The following is a 25,879-nucleotide window of genomic DNA, read 5'->3' on the forward strand; positions in this document are numbered from 1 at the left end:
ACAGTGGTCTCATAACTATCTTCTAGAATTACATCTTGGTATCACTCAGGTTATTATTTACTTATAATAATGTTACTAGCTAACAGGAACTTCATTTCATGATAGCACAGGCTAGAAAGGAAAGTTAGAAAGACTTACACCAAAAGCTCTTTCCTGCATCCCCATTAGAACTTGGAAACTCACAACCACTTTTTCTACTTGCTGTGGAACAAAAGGCCAACTGCGAGAAGGCTACAGAGACTTGGGGAACACCCTCATGAGGGAGAAAGGTGGTCCACTGGTTCGCAAAGGGCTAAGGAAAGCTACCAAAATGGAGAAGTGCGATTTACCCCATTTCATGTACTAACCTGTTTTGAGTATCTGCAAAATGAGTTGGTTTTTTTTGAATCACAGCTTGGAGAAATGTTATTACTTTTCACCACCAATATGATCTTGCTTTTGTTACTCCCTTAAAACACACCCTGGACTTTATACAGTAAATATTATAACGAAGTCCTAATTTCCTTACAGACTAGACACAAAGTACCTGCAAAATACCCATGACAAAATTCTCTCTGGATCCTCAGATAAACAGTACTCAAGTCAAATCCTGAGTTACACAACATGCACAGGGCAGGGTAAGCTCAACTGCTGATTATGGTACTGGTACAATACAAGTCAGAAGGACATTTACTTTCTGCATCTCAGATATTTTTCATTCTTTCTGAACCTTACAGTAAATACTATACTATAGCTTTCTCTAGTTGTGAAGTAAGTATTTTGGAACTACCCCAGGATATCACGCAATTGCTGATTAACAGGGTATCCTCACAGAAAATGGTGGTGCAGCATTACAGGACAATACTACATGCTATTCTATTACAGTAACACCAAGACAGAATTTCCTTTCGTTATCTACAGAATATTTACATCTCTTCATACGTCATTTTCAAAATCATCTTGATATTATCTCTATCAGAATTCCAGTGATTGTCTTAATTGATACTGCATTTTCCATTAAGAATATAAGAGGTACAGTTATCACAAAGAGATGTTTATCTTGATCCATTTTAGATTAAGATAAAACAATTTACGTTATGGCAAATCAGAGAACAGTGTTTCTCCCAGCTACCAAAACATTTGAAAAAACATAAAGACCCCACTCATACATGTGCATACATACACACACACATGCAGTTACCTACCAAGGAATGTCTCTTTACATGTTCTCTTCGAGTAAACAGCTTCCCACAGATGTCACAACTGAAAGATCTCACGCCTGTGTGAATGAGCAAGTGTCTCTTTAGTGTTCTTCTGTATTTGGCTACATAATTACAGTGTGGACACTTCAACTTGTTCATGATTAAAGCAGAGGAATCACCTACAAAATAATAAGCCATCAGGAGAAAAGATGATGAAACACAAAAAAACCTGTTTCAATATGTTCTGCTTGGTGCACAAAAATAAACAGGTGCCAAAACAATAAAGCATCCACGTGACTTTTCATCAGACAAATCAGGACAATGCCTGCCTACAGAAACCAAATACTGGTAGGTTCTGCACGTACAATTTTGCTAGAAAAATACCTACTTCTAACCAAGGAATTTTTACTACAGAATTACAGATCAATTCTTTGAAAAGACGTTTTATTTCATGCATTAGAGTAAATTAGCTACAAGCTAGTGGTATTCCATTTTCTAGATGTCACCTATACCAGAAAATACTTTATTCGGGATGAGAAACCCCCTAGCTCTCCGACATTTAGACAGTCTTCCCCCCTAACCTTCTATTGAGAATTATGTGCAGAACTGCCTGCCAATATCTGACTCTACAGATAAATAAAAAAAGAAAGTCTAACTAAGGAAGAACAAATATTGACAAAAGGAGTAGGACAGTAAGAGGTAGCACAATTCTTATATAGCTAAAAAGGGAAGTTACTGGCTCAAACCTTTGCTATTCCTTACTCAAAGTCTAATTTGGTCTAACAGCAGAAAAAAATAAGGAGAACACTAAACTTCTGGAAGTAGCAATATCCCATTTCTTTCTTATGATGGAAGAATAGGTATTTACATATCCTTAGGCCAAGGATAACAGAGCTTGCTCAAAGGATATGTGCAAAATGGGTTTACTACCTGTAACTGTGTGAAACTGAAAAGCACAGGATGCTGTGACAGTTATGAAGGTGGCCATACAGGAATGCAAGGATTATTCCAAGAATATGGTACTGGCTCAACTTACAACAGATGAGAAGTTATGAACATGATCATAAGCATCTAGAACCATCCAAAAAGCACTGGCTAAAGCTTCATGCTTATATGCATATGAGTTTTTAATGCTCATGCTGGCAGGAAGAAAGCAATTGTGTGTTACGTGCATGGGCCTGAACGCCTTCATCTAAGATGCCTTCTCTCAGTTTCAAAATCCATCATAACACGAAGTTAAATTTTGCTAATATTCAAAAGTTTGTCTTGGTATAATTGGAGCACTCATGCAAGCTGCATGTCAACAGTGTCACATAATGGCTTACATGAAGAAAAGCAAGTACAAAAAAAGTTTAAATTGCAGTCTTATACACATCAACAGAGGCGTGACAGACAGGCAGATGTCAGGACCGTAAGAAATATGGGAATGTAATGGTTTAAGAACAGGCAGACCTCTAAACCCTTGCCTGCTACTGAATTGCACCTTCTGATGACCCAATTTCTTCTACTGTAATAAACCAAAATATTTAAAGTAAACCATAAACTACATCCCACTAATAGCTCAAAAGTTACAGAGAAGAAGTAGGCATTACTATTACCCAGTTCTTAAGATCCTCTTTTTACTGAAGACTATGTTAAGGACCTAACAACAATTATTTCAGATGTGGTGGTTTTTTTGGTATGTTTTCAGACAGAAAAATAATATATAGATAATTGCCTGCTTGAACTATTAAGAAAGGCACAGAATCTGTGAAAAAGTAGGTGATATAGCACAGGTCTGAAAAGGGTTGTTTGATGCAGTTGTAATTCTTCAGTCAAAAAAGAAACAACAAATTCAAAAATAAAAACTTCATTGCAATAAAGAAATTTAATAGCAAGAAGTATGCTGTGAGATCTACCTTTAACATTACATTTAATTCTGTACCTTCATCATCCAAGTGTTAACTTCAAAGCCCATTTATCTGTAGTCAGCTTACTAAGGTGTGTGCGTGTTTGGAGAAGCTATCAGATCATTAAAGACCTCAGGTATCTTCATATTCAGGCATAGTACAAGAGCTGATATAAATCATGTTCTGTTTTTACTTTTCTATACATTTTAATTCTTTTTTCTCCCTCCAAGAAAGTACTCCTATCTACACTATCCAGAAAGGCAAATGATATGGAAGAAGATTATGTAAACACTTAATCTTAGAAAACTCTAAACAAATTAATCAAATATTACCAGCAGTGACACAGAAGATAAAGAACTCCTCTCAGAGGCAAAAAAACAACATCCTCTCCCAGAGATACTTGCCATTTTCCCAAGCTTCTTTTGGCCACGATTCTGGCAGCAGTCCGTACTTGAAGTCACTTGAAGTACCCGGCAGCAGTCCGTACTTGAAGTCACTTGAAGTACCCGGCAGCAGTCCGTACTTGAAGTCACTTGAAGTACCCGGCAGCAGTCCGTACTTGAAGTCACTTGAAGTACCTATTACAAACATAGTCTTACTTTAGCTTCCCAGGCTCAATTCAGTCATGCTGTTTAGCAAAATATACATCCTTTTTAAACTGTGACAAAAAAGTTTCAAACCTTAAAATCGTAATTATAATATTTTTTCACATAATCTTCAATATGGAAGTGAAGAAATAACTGCATCCATAATTTCAGTGAAATCAGACTTCTTAACTACTCTCCACAGCACCGTTTCTTCTCCCTATCCTGAGAAAATTTCGAAGACTTTTTCATACTACAGGAACCTTTATAGTAAGGATATTTATTCCTTCACTATCATCATGACAAAGCTAAGAAGTTTTCCACTGGCTTCTCTTTACAACTGTTTTGTGCAGTGACTTTGTCTGGTCTACCACAGGCAATCTAGCTGGTACAAAAGTAAACATTTTCTACTGGAGGTGTGATTTTCTTTATTACTTTAAAATACCTCAGAGGTATACAAAGTGCTTTAAAGACCTTTATTTATATAAAGTATTCTACAGCTATGACTAAATCCTTTTTCAAATAATCATCTCCATTACTCTATAACCACATTAATTCAGGAGACCCTAATTACTTGGAATATATCAGCTTAAAAAGACTAGCTTGCACATTTACATTTGGTCTTTAGAAAAGCTCTTCATGCAGTTTGCATGGTGTTTGTAGCTTCTTTCCCCTCTTTAAAAGAACAAAAATCACTCAAAAGTAAACAGTGCCTTAAAAAGAAAGAGATCTTTGCTTGTTTAATTCTATACTCTTGTAACAAGAATTGCATGAGTGATTATGGAATCACTATTAACACAGTGCAGAGAAGAGAACTATAAATAGTACAACAGAAAGCTGCACCAGGCATTTGACAAAACCTTATCTGTGGGGCAAAGACTCTTCTGGCAAGAATGCAAATCAACCTTCCCCACAATACCCAAGACTAGAGTTTGTTAGAAAACATGAACTCATAAACCCATTACTTTCCTCACAGGCACACAGTTGTTAAACTGCAGTGGAAACTGGCAGATTTCCTTTTATTTGTCCAGGTGGTACTCAGGTCCTCACACTAGATTCCCAATGTCACTGTTATAAAAACTTTTGCGAATGGCTTCATAGCAAAAAGACACATTTTTACTTTCAAGTCTGAGACTGTGTATTTTAATAGTCTAAAGATTCTTTCCTTTGCCCCTACTCTGCTCATTCTAAGTGTTTTTTCCTGGAAAGGAAATTCTCTTAGTGTAAACTAGAATTTTAAGCAGCTAGTGATAAGCTGCATACTGAAACACTCAGCACTTGCAGTTTTACTGGAAAAAAATACAGGCTACAAATCCTTACAGCACTAGACACAGACAGTAGTTTCATTTACTGCTCAGACAGTGTACAGTTGGCAGCAGTGGTTTCATCTGCAACATAAGACAACAGTTAAAGAGGAAATCAATTAACAAATAGGAAGCTTATAATTCCATCCTATTTGTTAGAGAGTGGCAAATGCTAAGCAAAGCTGGATCACAACTGCCAAACTAGGTATTCCATCAGGGCTTTTAAAAAGCAGAGCTCGAGTGGATGAAGGAAGAGAAATCCCAGTATTTTAGCTCATCCACCTTGCTATTTTGGTACAAAAAGAAAGAAGGGGGAGGGGAGGCAGAGGTCAGGGAATGAATATCTCTGGCCTCTAAGAAACAAAGTAGCAAGGAAAATATTCTTTAATTTTTTTTTAATTACTGACTAATAGCTGTTATGTCCAAAAGAGACAAGAACTCCTTACTCAATTTGGAGCTATGGACTCCAGCAATGGCATCTCAAGGAATAGAACACAGACACCCTACAGACATGCCAACTACACATTCCTTTGAGGTGAGTAGTAAAACTTCCTCCTGTAATATGCAAGAAAGGATTAGTGAGGAAGCAGTGTTGTACAGTTCTGGGCAAAAGCAAAAATGATTACCTCAGGGCTAAAAACCTCCAAATCAAAGCAAGCTTCAGGATTTAGCAGAGAAAAAATAAAACAACTTTTATAACCAGTTTAAAATATTAGACCTTTTCTTCATAGGTTTTTCCCCTCTAATAGAGCTGTCCTGTCTACTTGACTAGTGAAAGATCAGTGATCAAAATATTTCAGTCACTTTTTCCCCCACTTATGGGAGGAATATCTATAAGATCAACACACTAAGCCTTTACTGCTGACAGATGTAACATATATGCTGTGCACAGACAATACTGTATAGCTTCCTTCAAAATAAGCATACAAAGACTGACCATAAGCCAGAGTTGTACCAAGCTGAGCACATTTATAATGCTGTCAATTTGACAGTTCTTCTGGATCTAAGAGAACACAAATTTATTTAGGCACATTTATGCTCACAGCTGATATTGAAGTTTGTGGGAAGTCAGGAGCTCAAACCCCTGCACAGGTCTAGAACTTAACAGAAGACCCAGCATAGAGCCAAACACACTTAAGAGCTGTTGTATAGTGTACGTAACAGCTACTAAATCTTTCTACCTCCTATTTGAAGAGAACACCTGCTATAACATGAAAGAACATCAGCACAGATACCACAAAAGATAAAAGGCTGTTACAGACACTTCAGTCTCTGCACAGTACAGGACTAAGGAGATCATAACTAAACCTAATGCTTATTCCTAGAATAATTCTTTGACCTAGAAAACCTGCTTTCTAGATTAAGCACACATAGAACATGTTCAAAACAAAACAAAAAAAGGCATTTTTTATGTCTAACGGCTCATCCATACAGGAAATACATGAATCGCATATAGACCGTGAAGTGGAAGTGCAATACCTAGCCTCTATTAGTTTCCCCGAGTGGACATATAGCCTACATCAGATAAGCTTCTGACTGTAGCTGAGCCAACTACAAGATGTTACAGAACCCTGCGGCTTGTAACAACTTCTCCCATCCCTCCTCCCACCCAGGCTACTGCCCCCTGAAACCTGCTTGCAAAATTACAGGTATAGACATCTAACCTGTTCCAGTCAACTTAAACCCAGATGATTTTGATAGGAGACTGAAAGCAATTACGTACGTGGTTGTACTGGTAGATTGGGTGTGGAATGCAAAGGGGGAAATAGCGACAGCAGCGAGAAATTTTCTTAAAAAAAAAAAAAATAAAAAAAAAATCTGAAGCAATAATGTTCTCTATTTCCAGACCAGGTCATCTGACCACAACATTCCTCTGATCTGAAGATACCTTGTTACAATTTAGTTGATTCCTAAAACAGGTATAAGTTAATAATTCAAGTGTCAGTTAAGCTCTTCTCCACACAGGGTAGAAGAATGGGTAGATTCTGGAGCTCCTGTGTGTAACCTGATCTTAAAAAAAAAACCAACCAAACAAAAACCCACAAAAAACCCAAACCCAAACTCAAAATAAAAGCAATACAAATAAGCTGATTAACTATCAGCATTAAAATTCTCAAGATGTTAATTTGAGAAGAGATTAAGATAGTCTGAAATACAATGAAGTAGTTGTGTAGGCTTTTACAAAAACTTTAACAAACTTTATGGAAGGATTTTATGTTCCACTGTATGTATTCTCTGGGAAAAGAATAACCAGAAGTCAGACACACCGATTGTCAGTTTTGAAGGCAAGAATATAGGGAGTATCACCAGAAAGACAGAACATATCTGAGCGGCAACATCCTCAGTTTGACAAATTCTGCTTTTTTTCCTGTAACCAGAAATATGCTGATTTTTTGAGAAAAGGAGACATCACTGAGTAGGGGATGATCAAGGAGATTAATGAGAAGATGAATGATAGAAGCCATTAAACAGGCCACTATAGAAAGGGATATGGATGTACAGTGCACTGAGGGAGAAAATACAAAGCTTTGCATTAGATACAGTTGCACTGAGGGAGAAAATACAAAGCTTTGCATTAGATACAGCAAGAAAGAAAGAATGCTATTTTTCCACCAGGTTTTCTCATATTGACTGCTCGTCCAAGTCAATTAAAAAAAAATGACAGGAAGTAGACAGGATAAGCAATTAGGCCATAGCTTTCAAGGATTGTAGAGAGCGCAACGGTAATCTACTGAGACAATCTGGATTGCTATTAGAGAGCTGGATTTGTTGCTTATGTTGAGTAACCTGACAGACCAAAAAAAAAAAACCAAACCCACCACTGCCAAGACTGACATTCCCGGAAGGTGGTGGAAAGAAAATACATTGTACTCCGTTTGTTCCCAGAGTACTACGCACATCTTTAACCTTGCTTCTGAAAAGGGGTTCTCAACTGTCTCTTGCAACAGAAGGATCAGACAAACTGAAGACATTTTGCCAATGCAATCTTACTCATACTCTGTGTACTGCTCCCAATTGCTCTTAATTTTTACTGTTTCTCATTCACAAAAAAATGGTTTCTTGCTTTGAAAATGGAGGCAGTTCTGTCACCAACTAACCCGGCCAGATGACCATCAATTGATACCAACTATATTAACCACTTGCTTTTCCAGCTTGCTTATCATATATTCCCTGAAAAACTCCTCCCTGAGAAAGGGGTGCCATTCACATTAGAAAGCTATTTTGCTGATCTCTTCCCACAAAGGCTACGTCAGCAAAACACAAGATAGTAAAAGCTTTCCTCATCCAGACCATTTATTTGTGGGGCAGTTACTATTCTCGGGAACTATCACAGATTCAAACAAAAACTTAAATCTGAAGGGACCTCTGAAGGTCACCTAGTTCAACTTCCTACTCACAGCAGGACTAACTTCAAAGCTGGACTGTATGTTGCTTTGGACCTTGCAAAGTTTTAAATATCTGCAAGGATGGGAGATTCCATAAACCCTCTAAGCAATCTGTTCCAGCACAACTGCTCTCATGGTCAACAGTCTTCTTCATATACAACTGGAATTTCCTTACCTACAACTTGTGACAACTGACTCTTGACCTTTCACTGTGCACCTCTGGAAAGCATCTGGGTTCATTTTCTCTGTAACCCCCTTAAGGTGGTAGAAGATGTCAGGTAAATCCCTCAGCTTTCTCCATACTAAATAAATTCAGTTCCTCAGCCCCTCCTTGACAACACATTCTTCATCCCCCTAACCACCTTAGTGCCCCTCTGCTGGGCTCATACAGCTCACTGGCATCTTTCTGGGCTGCCCTAAACCAGGCACAGGATTTCAAATGTGGTCTTGCCAGTCCCGAGTACAGGGGTATTATCACCACTTCCTTCAGCCTGCTGGCTATGTTCTTGCTAATACTACCACTATGAGGCTGGCCTTCATTGCTCCTAGGATGCACTACCGAATCACATTCAGCTTGCTGTCCACAAGGACCCCCTGGTTCTTCTCCACAGTTACTACACAGCCACTCAGCACATACTGATGCACAAGGTCGTTACTTCCAGAGACAGGACTTGATATTTGCCTTTGCACAACATCTTGGGGGTTCCTGTTGGTCAATTCCTATAGCATTGAGGTCCATCTGAACGACAGCCCAACGCTGTCCCCCCGGTATATCAACCATTCCCACCAATTTGATGTCACCTGCAAACTTGCTGAGGGTGTCTTCCACCCTGCTATCCTGATCACTGATAAGGAAGGATGTTAAAACTGTAGGTGACTCAGCAAGCTGTTTTTGGGAAAATGGCCCTTCTTGACTTCACTGTCAAGACAATACCTTCATCCATAAACTTCTGGACTATGTTGTAAGCTCAATGACGATATCATGAACACCGCAAGCAAGTCAATTTAAAGATGTATCTCAAGAGCTTTCTCAAGTATTCAAGAGAACTCAAGGACTTTCTAATATAAACATTTCACATGCTCTTTTCATCATGTCTTGTATTTGAAGTGTTAATATAAGTAGGACTTTCAAGAATATATACATCTGAAAGGCCACATGGAACTCCTACAGACTGGCATTTAGGATTATGAACCTTCAATACAATAAAAAAGACCAATCATTTCAGATACCCTGGTAACCAAATTAAGTGTCCTGGCATTATGTTCTGCTCCTATTTTCTTGCTAACTCTTTGAAAAAGCAACTACAGAACAAAATCCAAGGAAATGTTTGATTTGTCCTCAAAGCTGCCAGTGTCTCCCTAATAAGGGGGTAAAAAAGCATCCAATTTAACCCCCCAAAAGTTAAGTTTATTCCCATCTTAGCTGTGATACAAGGGTTCTCTACACAGTAAAGCCATTAGCTATGTCCTGCACCAGCATCAGAGTACTGCTATTGCCATCATTTTATCAGCTACATACTGTAGCTTGTAAACATATTTTCTTAAAGGAAGGATTAAGTGTCATCTTGAGGGACAGGAAATAGAAGAATCATCATGATCAAAGACCAGTGATGTCACTGTAGGTGAGAAATACACCAAAAACTGATACAGGTCTTCATCTGTATTTATTCTTATGTAAAGACATAAGCACAGGTATCATTACCATGTAAAGACTGTTTTGGTCCAAACTTTTTATGCTAAAACAGCTGAAAGGAAATGCTAAGGAGATTTTCACTTCATGTTAGCTTCTCTGATTGCAGGCAGTCTTAAAAGCAGTAGCATAATTGACCAAAACCCTTGGGTTGAACTGTTATCTCAGTATCATTCATTTCAGACTTACTTTGCCAAAGCCTAACTTTGTCCAGGAATATCAAGGGATTTTGTCTTTACACTGGGCTTAGGAGAAAAGTAAGGTACAAGACAGAGGTGCAAATCTGTAAAAATGCCAAAACAAACAAAAAAACCAACCAAACAGCCCAACCCTTAGAATTAAAAACAAAACAAAAAAAAAAGCCCAAGAAAAACAACAAAAACCCCAATCCAGATACTTCCTTGGGAGCTCTGCAAAATAGGATCTGGGAGCACCTGACAAATGAAGCTTGCCAGACTGGCGTTACTTTGTAACGAGAGTGTAACACCCAACATTACACCCTAGAGAAAGGGGATCAGCTCAAGTCAAAAGCAAGCAAATGTGTAAAAGATTGGAACTTTTACACAGTTCACACTTTTCATACAAACGATCTGGCCATGAAAGGCAAACGTTACTGTTTTTTTTCCCCCAGCTTTAAAGATCACATTCTCTCAACACCCTCCAAAGACCTGGAAAGACTAGAAGTGACTGAAGTTCTGCAATTGTGGCTACATTTTTACAGTAAAATGGCAACTCTGATCTTGGTAACACCCCTCTCCATTGTTCTCAGTATGACAGGATGAAGCTTGTAACTAACAAAGCTGCACTGATGAAGGCTAGTCATTAAATTGAAATTGTCTGCTAAAGCTGTACTCCTACCAACAGGTGTACTGCAAGTACTACAATGAGCTTTAGGGTAAACACATAGTATAAGCTTGCTATGATAGAGTATTTTACTTTTATATAAATTTCCACACTATGAACATTTCTGGTTGGATATATTTACTGATACCTGCCAAGAACCGGCACAAGTAAGAAATGCTGCCTGCCTCTGTCCTCCACCCCAAAAAATGACTCCAAGTTCTGTACACAAAAATTCCAGAATGTACACAGAGAATAAATTGTTGAGCAGTGAGCAAAACAACTTGGCAAGGAAACAGAACCTGAAGGAATCATTTTTTAGCCAAGTTACATGCCATTTCAAACCTATTCTACTCAGCTACCAACACTGAGGATAACCTACCCCTTACCTCAAATTTAAAAAAAAACCTCCACAAAACCCCCCAAAACCACACAACACACTAAGACTCTTAAGCCCAGAGACCTGAACAGCAGTTGATCAGTTCACCTTCTATAAACTCCTCTGTGACAAAGCTACTCAGTGTTGAGTGCTCTCAGAGGGAGTTACAGTGGTGTAACTGAGCTGAATAGGCCTACCAATGCAGAAAGCCTACAGGTTAAGTAAGAAACTTAACAGCGTTACATTGTTTTTCTGTACCACATGTCAGTGAAGGCATAAAGAATATTATCTTAAGTCCTTCATCATCTTTTAAGCTTTGTAAGTATCAACAGGGGAATGGGATAGGCATATGAGGACAAGTGTGTAGGAGATAAGGGGGCTGTGGATAAAAACAAGGCTTCATCTTCTAGGGTAATTACTATCAGAAAAGCTTTTTAAAGGATGCTGCATTCCAATCTTCACAACAGTTTAAAAAAGCTCCACACCACTCTGAAAATCAGCTACAATCCAAAAGGATCTGAAGCATCTGGAGTAAAACCACTTTCACTGCTCAGAACGTGATAAAATTAATTAGATTTGACTTACTGAGCTAAGTCTTTGAGACGCAGGAGGGAAGCTAGCTGAAGAATAGCACAGCTAACTTCTGTGGCTAAAGTTATGGTGCCCAAATTAAGATATACAGCCCCTGGTTTTCTTTATTTATGGATTTGCTGTCATCATCATCACTATTTCATAAATGAGGTAACAAAAAGTCAAATCAGTGCTTCACACTGGTAACTTTTTAGAAGCGAATGCATTGCGCCTGTGCTTCACTTGCACAGAGGACCAAAAAAGTTTTTCAGGAAGAAAAGGTCTGCAGACATCACAAACTTCTCCAACCCATCTACCTTGTTTTACTTGTAAAAAACCACAAAACCACCATATGCACAACAGTGATATGCAAAATACTGCTTAAAATTGCAAGGTCAGTGGTTGACCATACCATGAGAATGTGACAATCTGTGGGATCATCCCCAGCAGAAGTAAATTTAATGAATTGGGAAGAGGTTGACCCCAGATTTTACTCTCTTTAGATTACTTCTAAAAACCTATGAGGGCTTCAATACCAGATTACATAGGGAATGGGGCAAATGAAGTTAAAGGTCCATTAAGCAATTTAAGTATTTCAAGCAGGGTATCAGTTGGAGATCTGAGGAAAACCTGACTGTGAGTCATAATACCATGGAACAGGAGGAAAAAAGCTTAATTTTCTTAATACTGTTTTTCTTCTTTGTAACTCAGGCAGTCAAGTGGGGTTTATCCCTACAAGAAATATATACACGTCCAGGTAAGTCCACGAATCTTTATTTCTCCAAATACAAAGATACCTTGTCCTTATTGTAAAGTTCCGATCAAGTTGCGTTATGCTGTGTTATCATAAAAAACCTTATGATCAGCCATTAAGAACATGACAAATTAGAATCACTAAACTTTTATGAACTGGAAACTGACTAAGAGATGCTGACTGCACTGTTATTTTCACCATGGTAAATGGTTAATTGCAGGATGCACCATGGCTGTAAACAGTGAAGACTTTTTTGCAGATTATCAACTAGAAGGGAAAACAGTGGAATAGGTGGTAATACTCAATGTGAAGAAACACAGCTATTTTAATTAATATATCTAAAACTGAAGAAGGCTTGAAAGCTTCAGCAAAAATAGATAAATGAAGTAAGACAGTATACGCAATTTAAAAATCCATCTCAACCTCATGGGAGTTTTTTGAAGCTCACAGTGCTACTTTTTACAGACAAAGTGTTAAATATAAACTCACTGGCAACGCTGGAAGAAGCAGCTGACATATCCTTACGGATATCTATAGGAACTCACATTCGGCAAGGAGCAGTTTAACCTGTTCACTCTACTGGGACAAGAGAGGTAGCAGATAGTCAACAATAAAAGCTTTCTAACTACCCAATACTTCCCTAGCAGTACCCCATGAAAGTCCATTTACTAAAGAATTCACGGCAGTGGCTTTTAGGGTAAATTTTTGTAGTGAGAGTAATGTTTTTAAATAGGCTTCCCATCTACCATATCTATGGTACTTCTTTCCCCTCACAAAAAAAAAAAAAAAACCAGACAACCCAAAACCATAATCAAGGACACAGCAACTCACTCTGCATGTAACTGGACCTCTCATAACCACAGCTGGTGTTGGTTATCCCCATCAGCACATGACAAAGCATAACAGTAGAAGCTCATTCTTTCCCTTTCCACCACTGAAGGGACAGTGCACTCCTTGGCTTTCATTGTAAGAATCTACTATTCTTTTTCTTCTCATAGCATTGTCTTAGATCTATTCCAGAAGACATTTTCTTATGCATTTTTAACTCCCAGTGCCTTTTTTTTTTTTGGTAGATTTTCATCTTCACAAGAAATTTAATCCACAACTAAAAAGTTACCATATAACCTGCAAGTTACTCTACAACTCATTCTTGTCATTCTTCCAACTCTCCACTCCTCCCTCTTCCACCTTTTCTTGGGCATAGAGAGTGCAATTGAAAGAAGAGTGTTTAAGAGTGGAATTTACCTGCAGAGCAAAGAAAAAGCTAGCCAGCTGTAGAGGAGGAAGAACTGAATGCTGAAGGCCAGACTACGGGTAAGAGTTAAGCCCTACTTCCAATATCTCTTCTTGTTTCAAACAATGTGCATACATGTAAGAACTTCATAAAAGTAAAGGTCTTATTATAAAATTGTTAGATTGGGCTTCCAAAATAGTTCTAACACTGACAGAAAATATTACTTACTTGAGACCACTTATGTTGTGCTCTGAACATCCCAAGTAGATCATTAGTTGACACTATTTTACAGTTCAATGAAAGAAACTTCCCCCCCCCCAAATCACAAAACTTTCATTGGTTTTGGATGGACACCACAGCACGAATTCAGTGTGCCTCTTGCATCCAATACATTGCTCTTCAGCAAAATGTTGCATGAATGTATTTTGTAATTTAATGCTTTTAGCACCAGTTACTGGAAACCTTGGTGCTTCTGTCCAAAAAAACTGAATAAGGACCAAACTTGTTTAATTGTTACTGCACTGCCCATATCCTCCATTATTTCTTCAAGAAAGCTCTACAGTACATTTGCATTCTGCAGAATGCAAACAAGTGTTTATTTCTGTTGCTGGGGTCATCATTTAGTAGACACATGGTATTTCCAACAGTAAGTGAGGCTGAATACCTACTCCATGTAAATCAGAAACAGAAATCACATGCTAAACTGTCAGTAATTTGATGTTTGTGCAATTAATATACAAGTTCTCAGCTCTTCCTCCAGACCCTCTGCTGCCCTTTTTCATACCACTGCAACTGAGTATGTACTAGCAATTAGTGTAGTCCAGCACAGGCAGATTTGTTGTGTGGGTGCTGAGGACTCAACATCCTCACTATATACATCTAAAGGTGTTTTACTTAAGGTTAGATCTAACCCGGTGCTGTGGACCTAAGGCCTGTTAGCAGTTGGCACACAATAGGCACCTTTCTGAAACACAACTTCTATTTTCATTTCAGCCAGAAGAAACTCTATGCAGTCCAAGGAAGCTTAGACAGTAAGAAAAGATCAGGAAATTCACTTTACAAGTGCACACTCCCAAGCTGAACTGCAAAGCTAAAGTACACCTACCCAGAGTTCAGAGATAAGCAAACCCCCTGAAGCATTTACAGAATGAACATTAGCTCCACACAGCTACTTCTCAAGAGCTGCTTCAGTTGTGCCACACTATTTGCGAACTTCGTGGATGTATCTTGTACGGGCTTCTCCTGCTCATGTGCCAGATGTACATGTCCACAGCTCCACACCGCAGTGCTCTATACTGCTCCATGTCATTGTGGTGCTCACGCACATGTACTGGTATGGTACAGAACAGTGCAGAGCCACGACATGCACTGTGCAGGACTTTTATTCACCTATTGTCTCCTTGCCCCTTGGCAGCTGCCGGCCACACAGATGGGCATCTACAACACTGCAGGCAGAGGCATGTCAGGGCCCCAGTAAAAACAGCCCGTCCATGCAGCTACTGAAAGAATTTCTTTCAGCCTTGTTTTTCAACAAAACTAAGGGTACAGGAAGAAACTAACATCATCCCTCCTTCCACCAAAATAAATACAGGTTCCTAGACCCTCCCAGAACTGAGGTTGCTTTCCGATCTCCATTTTGTCCCTGGAATACCAAAATATCTGGAAATACTCTATACCCACAAATATGAGTGCCAATTTTTTTTTTATTGCCCTCAGTTCTACCCCTTGAACCTCACAAACAGAGGATATCCACAGTCCCTTGATGTCTGAAGGGGGCATACATTTTAAAATGCTCAAAAAATACACACATCTAAAAAAGCCTGTTCCAGCTATGTCTCAAATCCACCCTTAATTTGACTCCTAAACCGTGGTAAGTTTTTAAAACTGCTAATTCATCTACATGATACAGGTAAACAGCAGTACTTAATATACACTTCAACTATTCATACAGTATAATAGTAATTCAAAAAATAAAACCCTGAACTTAATTACATTGCCCCAAACCCCAATTACACTGTGAACAGTCTGCTTATAATTCTTTGTGTGACCATATTTGTTTAGCAAACAGATGTTTAATCTTATTCTAGCATTTACATTAACCACAGAACCTTAAGGAAAAAAATCCTATTATTTCAGTCACTCTCAGGATTTGTTTAAAGAACAGTCCAATAAAAAGATACTCCCTCCACTACATGTCATCGTGGCATCTCTTTCCAATCTGTTTCACAAATCTGCTTTAAGTGTTTCTATTATACTAGTCACAATTACTCCATTACGTAGCCTCCCAGATACCCCTACAATAAACAGCAGCATAAAGTTGAATTCTCTTTCTGGGTGACACTCAGGTAAGGGAGATTACCAGAAAAGTCTTTTGCTAGTGTAAGGAAGGAAGTTAAAGGTCTTTTTGCTCTATGCAACCAGCTAACGTCCTTAACCACCAGTTATCACTCCTTGATTTTATGCCTAATAGCAGCTACAGATTAAATGTAAACAAAAATTCTAGTTTCTACCTGCTGGTAAGGATCCCCAACTCAAGCATCAAATGCGAACAGCATGTTACACACTGCACAGCACAGCACTGTCATTCCATTCTCTAGCCAAAGATACACTGCTGTGTCCCAAGGTGGACAATCAGATTACTGATTTAGTAACCTGATTGGTGTGCTGAATTTACTAAAAGATCCTATCCAACGTATTTTATAAAAGTTACATTGTCATGTACTTTATTCATTAATTCAGTTTTCACATGACATGATTGACATTAAGCAATATTTACCTGCTTCTTCTTTAATAAATGACAAATCTTCTTCCGGATACGGGACTGATGGTTGCAACACTGAGCAATCTTCTGAGTTCTCTTCAGTATTAGGTGGTATATTATAAATAAATCTCTTTGTAGTTTGGTTTTTCCTTCTTGCTTTTCCAGGCTCTTGAACTGATTGACCCTGTGCGCCCATGTCATTCCATACGAAAACTTTTCCCTCACCTTGAGATTCATTTTCAGCCATTTCAGGTGAGCTGTCCTGGACCCAGCTGCAGTCATTCATTTGGTAGCTTTCCATTTGGCCCTCATCAATAGAGTAACCATCATTCTCAGTTTTTATGCTACTTGCCAAGTTGGTAAGGTTCCGTGTTGCCCAGAAGCTGGCAACTTTCTGATCCCTTGGAGACAAACCATCCCTACTAACAGATCTTCTGTTGTAATCCACGACAACGGTCTCTGGAGCTTCTGATTTTATACTAATGTTTAAGGCATCTTTAATGAAGTTGCGGCAGGACTGGACAACCTCCGTCATCTGAAGGTAGCTGGCCACTGACATGACTTCAATGGCATTTTGGCTCGTAAGCACGAGGTTACCAGAATATAAGAAGTCCAAGATGACAGAAAAACCTTGAACAGCAACAACATCTAAATAGGTAACAGTGGTTTGGTTACGGCTTTCTTTGTTTGTAAAGCAATAGAGAGTCTTAAAGAAGCGGCTGCCTGCAACCAGGATGTTCTTGTGAGCTCTGAAGACCCTCCCGCTCACCACAATATTAACATCACAAAGAATGCCTTTCTTCCTCTGCTCATTGAGCTCTTGCAGGAGCTGATAGCAGTAAGAGTTCTCATTTGGCCTGCTGTTAAAATCACAGTATCCTTCATTATTCAGTTCTGATGGTAACTCCGATTCCTGCAATTAAAAAAAACCCCACAACCATAATTAGCGTTTAATGAATGCTTTCCTTAGTCCAACACTATAATAAGGATATGAAAATAAACTGAGAACACAAATAAAAAAATCATATGAATGAAATTAACATTCTTGGTCATAGAGGCAGGAATATGTAATTAAAAAAACACTTCTGAAAACTAACAATCACGATCTCATTCTGCACCCTCCACCTCCAAATTTGAACCAACACTAGCAGAATGGCCTTGAGGGCAAAGGAAATGAAATTTCAGCCAAAAGCAAGGAAAGATTTGAGTGTGAAGTACTTGTTTGTCTTAAGCCACATACATTAAAGGAGTCTCTTTCCAAAGATTTAAATACATGGTTCTCACATATCCAACCTCCCATTCTTCCCTAAAAACCGCCACTTAAACGGGCAAGTAGAACTCTGATAACTGATTCAACATTTTCTCATGCTCTCCCAACCACAGAGTGCTTTAGGTTGAAAGGCACCTTAGAGATCATTTACTTCCAGCCCCCCTGCCATGTATGTCTTAAAGAAAACATGTTACTGTAGTAGTTATAATAGTAGACATATTCCTTACACAGTTCTACAAATTAATCATTTAGTCTTTATTTTCTGTTAGTGGCAGGTTTAGGATTAAATAGCAGTACTGCCTGACAAATTGACAGAATGTTGCAGGCAACTAAACAGAACTTCAGCTTCCGTTACATTATTTAACCAAGACTTTCTTCAATCAAGCTCCACTGAAACTTTCCAGTAGCAACACCTTTAACTGGTACATACTTATTACACAGACAATGTGTACTTGTGTCTCTATGACATTTTCAAGACATGATCTCAAACGTGGCTTCAAAATTTTGCTAAAAGTAGTATCAGACAATCCAACACCAAGAAATTAGTTGTTATTAAAGATTAGTTCAGACAGTGAGGCTGCTAAGTAACAGGAGATCTGAACTAGATATGACAGCATTTAGAAAACTTGTAACTGATGTTCAGACAATGATGATTCAGAGTTCCAACAAAGCAGCAGCTAGGACAAAGCAGAAAACAACACAGGCTGATGTATTTGAGACCATACTTGTATCAATTAATATGTACTGCCATCAAGAGCAGCAACAATGAGAGAGTCTTTTCCATACTGGATCTCTAAAACTCTCTCTTCTTTCCCAAGCAAATAAGAACAGTTCAAAACTGGCTGGCTCCAATATGGTTTAGGAAGAGAGATCAGATTTCATAAATGATACCATTATTTTCTCCTCTTGTTTCCTAAAACTCCTCATAGATTTGGGGGATTGAGGTATCATTAAAAGCTTGACTGCCTCAACATTACAGGTAAAAATCAGCATTAACAGGTAATGTTAATGCTGTCATGAGCCCATAATCTCTACTGGCACTAAAATATATATTGCAGAAAAGTACTACGCTTAATTTGGGACTACGGCAGAAACCAGCCATATATACATATATATATATAAAAGGTCACTTTCTACCACACAGGAATTGGTGCATTAAATCAGTACTCACACCTCAAGTTAAAATCCCAGTGTGGATCACTGGGATGACAACTGAGGTTGTAACTACATCCTCTAAAATAGTATTTACATCTATAAGCAGCAAATACTACCCAGCAGAACCAAAACAGAAACTACTGTTTCAGCATCTTCTGCAGGCATTCCAGTTTGTCACATTCAAGTTGCTCCTAAATCTCTACCCTTATGTGACAACAAGCAAGAGATCTTTGTCCAACTTTGGCTTAATTTTTTCTGCATATGCTCCAACATACCCAATTACTCTTCCATATCAGACCTCTGAAACAGGAAGTATGTCCCAAACGTGTGACAGCTAATGGAGAAGCACTGTGTAGTTTCAACACACCTTGGATGAGATCAAGACAAAAACTATCATACCCTAAAGTGTTGTCACTCAAGTTAAAGTCAATCATCAGTGACTTGCACCTCACACAGTAAATGTTAGGTATGATAGCTGACCATTTCATTCTCTGAAAACACATTAAGCACTACAATTACTATTATTTTTTTTAATTCTGCAGTGGTTTGGAAAGGAGCTGCAGATCACAAATGTGCTACAGAAACACAAGGCTGAAGTCTTCATTATGAGAAGATCAGAAGGCTGAGTGAAAATAAGAGACATTATGTAACAACTGTCCAAGCTACACGGGTGTGTACGGGGGAAGAGATCAGTATTACAGCTTTACAGAAATGGGTGCATAAGCATTTTAAAAACTGTAATACTGGAAAAGAACTGTTTAACTGCTGGTATGAGAATGCCACATCTCAAATGAAATGAAAGCCCCAACATCTGAACAGTCTTCAAGCCTATGTACACCAAACGTGACAAGTAGCATTAACATTTACTGTGAGAAAAAAATAATATCCCTTGGAGAGTTTTAAACATCTCCCCTTTGTACAGGAGAAGTACAGTACCATTCAATCAAAAGTAAATGCAGAAAATAGTTACAGAAAACAAAAAAGCCCCTTTATTTTCAAGCTTTTGTTACTTATGCTGCACTCACGGCACATCATAAGGGTACTGTTTTTCAGATGAGAACCAAACACTAATAACACTTGCTTAGAAGTCAATATATTTTCAGAATACAGACCAAACATGCCCATCACCTAAGTGATCTAACACCAAACCACCTTATCCTTTAATAAAAACTGACAGGAATTCTAGAATCAAAATCAGGACTACTTCAGTTTTACCTGTGGAATCTACAGCATTGTAAGTCTGAAAAGCTTCTCGCTGTAGGTGAGATTAAGAAGCAGTCTAACAGAACAGAGACTGCTCAAGGAAACAAATACTGTGCTCAGTTTCAATGAATTAAGAGTCATCTGAATACACCCAAAGAGAAATTATTATTTCGTATATATAACTCACTAATTAAACTTGCCTAAAAGCTAAAAGGAGCAAAAACAGATGATCAAAAACTGCTACAGAAACTTGCTTTTCTTTCTCCTCCTGTGCCATCAGCATACTGTCTCCTGGGAGCAATGGGGGGTGGGGAGGGAGGCAGTGGTGAAGAAAGAAAAAACACCACATAAAACCCCCAATCTAACCATAGATTCCATCTCAACTGTATGTATATGAAAAGTAGTTATGCCACATTTTTGTAATCCCTTCCCCACTACCACACCTTACTCTACATCAGTTCCCTATGCCCCCAAATTAATCTCAGCCTGAAAAATGGATCCTCTAACAGAAGTGAACTATCAGGAGCTTCTTAAGCATGTGCAGCTGCAGAGGAAAATTATTTCAAAATACGGTTCTATCAACTGCACATATGATGCTCTGCTGCTGTTTTACATGCTGTATCACTGCTCACAGAAAACTCGACGATTTTAAACTGTTCAGTTAAGTGCCTAACATCCAATCAAGTAGTTCAAGCTCTGGTAAAAACACTACATAAAAATATGGTAAATTATGATCCTTACCCTGAAAGCCTGACTTCCTCCTCTTTTTTTTTTGCTCTGCGCAGAGTAATTCAAGAAATTAACTTAGGACACTATAATGCAACTCTTACATCTGAAGAACTTCTATTCATCACTGGTCACAAAGCAAACAAATACCGTTCACATGGAAAAAATAACACATCAAAGGCCTTCCTCCTTTTGCAGAGCTTCTGCTTTAAACCAACATGCCTGTTAGACTAGAGAAAGCTTTTCTGGCAGTATTTCCAAAGCTCAGCCTCAAATTATGTCCAGAGAGAAAATGTTTTAAGAAGCTGCTTTAAGGGGTAAAACCCCCAGCAGCCAATAAATCTGCATCTTACAGATCTAAATTAATCACAGAATGAAAATCTTTTGCTGTGATTTCCCAGTAAGTGTCTATTTCTTAAGATTTTTTTGCAACACAATAGCCCATTCATTAAAAAGAAGAACCCACAAAGGTAGTTTCAAGCCGATTATAATTTTCCTTAAGCTTTACTATGGAGACATTATTTTAAAAACAAGAACAGAAAAAAAGTCAAGATTTTCATCTTAGAAAGCAGCACTGACTGACAGCTCAATACCCTTGAATTACAGCAGCTGCAACCACTTGTGATGTATTTTGGCATTCCAAATTAAATGTATCCCAAAAATAAACTGAAATCATCACTCATTTCCTCATGAGTGTAATATCCAACAGACCTATAGAAATTTCCACTGCTTTACTGTCTTAACACCTACAATTTCCTTTTTGCACTTGAACAGTGGCACTATGCCATATGTTTATTAGCAGCTGCTAAACATGCCCTGCAGTTGAAGCTTGTCAAGTCAAGAAAACATGTGTGTTGTCTCTAAGACAAAGGCTGAAAGATCTCTCCCAAGTTTCATTAAATCCAAATGGCTTTGCGGCCTCATTATGTACGTTGGAAATATGGTCAGGGTACAAATTACCTACTTCTGTTCCAAGTATCTGGTACATTAAGGAAAAAATGGGATTATTGTTTTGGGATTAATTTAAACATATGTATCAAGAGAAATTCAAGTGTTATTGAAAGTGTTAAAAGTGTATGGAAATTAAACACAAAAGCAGAAAGAAAACAAAGGGTCTTAATCAGATTTTTCAATAAAGCAAGTATAACCCAAAAATGCACCACAAAAAAACCTACACAGATGTTTGAAAAATTGCAATTCCTTCCCTTGTGAGAAGTTTTAAATTGAAATGTAATTGCCCAGGGATGCATCCAGCACTGTTTTCCACTTGAAAACATCAATCTGTAAAGTTACTTCACAGAAGCTTACTTTGACCAAACCTTACCTTTAATACAGTACAAAAGAACCACTGATGCATCTCATCTATCCTACTGTTTCATTTATAATTAGTTACTTACAAATATTTTTTCTTAAAACTATCAGTGGTATAAAAGCAATAGGACAATAAAAGGTTAATCTCAAAATAAACATTCGGGGTGGTGGAAGGGGGGAGAGAGTATTGGCTTGCATGTCACAGTAGCCTAGAATTTAAAGAAGTATTTAGTGGTCTTATGACAGACTGGGTGTAGGAAGACAGAAAGAAAAAGCTAGTCAGTTTAACAGGAAAAACTGCTTGGAATATGTTTTATTTACACACAGCTTGATGGGGGTGAGAGAAACTTCTGAGTGTGGCATGAATTAGCAACACCTAGTGACACTGGAGGCTACAGTGACAGGACATACCTTTACGGGGTAATCATTCACAACTCAAAAGTTAGAAACTAGGCAACAAGGTGGCAAGGAATACACTGCAATAACATTAAACAAGAAAAACATTTTCAAAAATAGAAAGAGTTAAAAGAAATAGGGAATTAAAGTTTCAAAATTAGAAACACGTATTTCAAGCAAGTTTGGCTAAAATACTGCCGAGTGAATAGCAAACCCCAGATTGGAGGAAACCGATAAGATGACCTACTGCCATGAAATGCCTGTAACAATACCTGCCTTAGAAATACATTTACTGAAAAGGTAGTATTATTTATCTTGAAGGTGAGCATCGCATGTGTAAATGCAAAAATAGTATTTTTGGATAACTGATACTCATGCACCACAAGATTTTTCAACGCGCTCTAATAAAATCTACATTCACCTAACATTTTATCTGTCATCTTGACATCCTCCCCAAACATTAGAATCACATATTAGAAACACAGCTCTTGTCCAAGGTACCCTGAGCTCCTTAAAGCCTTCAAGCAATAAGCTCAATTTAACTACTGCGCAGCAATTTGTACTCGACACATTTATCCAACCAAGGTGAGCGTTTAATAAAAACCGAACTCTGAATAGCGAAAAACAGAGCCATCAGGAATTCGTTTTGGCTAACAGCTCAAGTTCAACCTAGCAGTTCAAGTACCAGCCTAACCTGAAGCACATTCATTAGCTTGTGCCCGCTGGCAAGTTTAACGCCAGCTAGACGACCTGCGTGAACTTTTTGCAGCGCACATATCCTTAGGAGGAAAGGCTACAGAAGGCTGGTGATTCAACACGAATATTCTTTAGGAGCTTTGTATCCACCTACGTTCTAGAGTTAGCCCTGCCTTATTCGCAATAGCTGCCAAGAAACACAGTAATTTTAAGTTCAGCGGGGAACATGATGAGTTTCGCTAGTCCTAAAACATTAGAGGAGAGCTGGCATATTAACATGGCTTTCAGGAAACCACATGTTTATCTCGCACACCAAGCGACACTGCAGACTTCTTGCTCAGTAACTCAATCTAAAGCAACACAATCGGGGGGGGAAAAAAGATTTAAACGAGAAGGTCTTGACTACACAGTTAACCGACTAGTGCCCTGGGACCACGCCGTTAAGAACGGCAGAGCAATTCTAATTTCACGCTGGCAAGTACCCGCTTCACACGCAGCCGGACACTACCCTCCCTTCCCCGGTACCGCAGGAGGAAGTTGTAACGAGTGTTTTTAAATCACTGCTGCAACACTGGTACGCGTACGCAACTTTTTCCCACATTGCCGGTGTATCTTCGCGAGATAAACAGATGAACTAATGAAAACGGCACCCGCTACCACCGAACAGGTGACGTTACAGCCACAAACAATAGCTGGTGCAACCGCTGCCGAGCTGCACCAGGGCAGCGCTGTGCTTGCCCAAACCCAGCGGGACAGTCGCCCCGAACGGGAAAGCGGAGCGGACTCGCCTCCCGCTGCGGAGACGGCGTGCGAGAGCAGCACGGCGTGCCCGGGCCGCCGGGCAACAATAAACAGCACAGGAAGCCATTTAAAGAAGTTCACACACGGGGGTATCAGGTTAAAACAAAAAGAAAACACAAAAAAAAACCCCAACAAAAAAAAGAAAAAGCCACCTACGCGAGAGGGAAGGCCGGCCTCCCCGCGGGACCCGGCCGGGTACGTCCCCCCTCCCCCGCCCCTCCTCCGCCACCCGGCCCGACCGCCGCGTCCCCTACCTGCTCGGCGCTGACGGGCTCGTTTAGGCGATGCTCGGCGGAGAGGTGGTGCCGCAGGAGCAGGGCCCGCTTGTAGTTGCGGGTGCCCTTGCAGAGCTCGTCGTGCCCCCCAGGCAGGGCCCCGCCGGCCATGATCAGCTCGGGAGGGGCGGCGGCGGCCGCGGCAGCGGTGCACCAGGCGCAGGACATGAGGCCGGTCTCCTGGCAGTAGTAGAGCCATGGGAACTCCTTGAGCCAGGAGCCCTGGAAGGAGATGTGCAGCTTCTGCAGCAGCGACTTGGGCCTGGCTAGCGGGAAATGCTTGATGCTCTCCCCCTCCCCCGCGCCCACGCTGCTGCCCTCCGCCTCGTCCCCTCCGTCGCCCCCAGACCGCCTGCTGCTGCTGCAGCTGCCGCCCTCGGCGCCGCTGCCGTCGCCCAGGCTGCCCCCTTCGCCGTCCTCCTCGTCGTCGCTGCTGTCACTCAGGGATCCCCCGTCCTGGACCAGCTCCTTCCCCTCCAGCAGGCCCTCCGGCTCCAGGCCCTCCGCGCCCTCCAACTCCATCTCCTCGTCCGCCCCCCGCCCATTGAAGTGTTTCCGCGGCCAGGCCGGGGCTTCGCAGCCATTGTTCGCGGCGGAGGGGGCGGCCAGGAGCCCCCCGCCGCCCCGAAAGGCCAGCGTCCGGCGGTTTCTCTCGGCGAACATGGGGCCGGCGGCGGGGGGCGAGACCGCGTCCTGCGGCAGCAGCAGGTCCTTCTCGTCGGCGGCGCCCTCCAGCTCCTCGGCCTCCAGCCCCTCCAGCTCCACTTCCTCGTCCGCCCCGCGCCCGTTCAGCGGCTCGGGGTCCTGCCGGTCCCAGGCCTCGGCCGCGCCGCCGGCCCCGCCGCCGGCCGCCGCCGCCGCGGTGACCAGGCCGCCGCCCCGGAACGCCAGCGTCCGCCGGTTCATCTCCGCGAACATGGCGCGCGCGCGCCCCCCGCCCGCCGCCTCCTCGCGCCCCTGGCCCGCCGCTCCCCGCCCGGCCGAGGGCTCTGCCCGCGGGAAGGGGGAAGGAGGCGCCGGCTGCCGTGCGGGAAGGGCGGGGGTGGCGGCCGAGAGAAACGGAGTCCGGCGGCTCGCCCCCCGGCTCCGGCCTAGATCACCGCCGCAGGCTCCCCACAATGGATCCCGCTCGGCGGCGCTTCCGTCCCAACAGGCCCCGGATCAGGTCGAATGGCAAATGAACAACGGACTGCTCCCACAATGCACCGGGAGAGCCACCGCAGGGGAGGGGGAGCGCGAGCGGGGGGCGGGCAGGCGGGGGGCCGGCGGGGCGGGCGCGACAGCTGGGGCGCGTCACGCGCCCCTCGCGCCGCCCGCCCGCCCCGCCGCGCGCGCCCCGCCCCGCCCGCCCCGCGGCGAGCGACCCCCCTCCTCCCTCCCCCCCGAGGGGCCGCGGCCCCCCCCCCCCCCCCGCTCCGGCGCGCAGGCGCGGCAGGCCGGCCGCGGGTCCCGAGGGGCGAGCGGCGGGGTGGGG

The 25,879-nt window shown here is 41.1% G+C and overlaps 1 protein-coding gene across 1 annotated transcript in view; it reads right to left on the reverse strand.

Annotated features, from left to right (window-relative positions):
• ZBTB10 (zinc finger and BTB domain containing 10) overlaps positions 1 to 25,661 on the reverse strand; it is a 32,310-nt gene extending 6,649 nt beyond the window's left edge. The window contains exons 1-4 of the mRNA XM_055705456.1: positions 24,385 to 25,661; positions 16,588 to 17,485; positions 3,475 to 3,648; positions 1,185 to 1,360 (exon numbers count right to left, since the gene is read on the reverse strand). Of these exons, the coding sequence (XP_055561431.1) occupies positions 1,185 to 1,360; positions 3,475 to 3,648; positions 16,588 to 17,485; positions 24,385 to 25,323 (2,187 nt within the window). The 5' untranslated portion in view covers positions 25,324 to 25,661. The remainder of the gene's footprint in view (positions 1 to 1,184; positions 1,361 to 3,474; positions 3,649 to 16,587; positions 17,486 to 24,384) is intronic.
• Between the last annotated feature and the right edge of the window lie 218 nt (positions 25,662 to 25,879).

This window comes from Falco cherrug, chromosome 3, assembly GCF_023634085.1.
Source record: "Falco cherrug isolate bFalChe1 chromosome 3, bFalChe1.pri, whole genome shotgun sequence".
NCBI lineage: Eukaryota > Metazoa > Chordata > Aves > Falconiformes > Falconidae > Falco > Falco cherrug.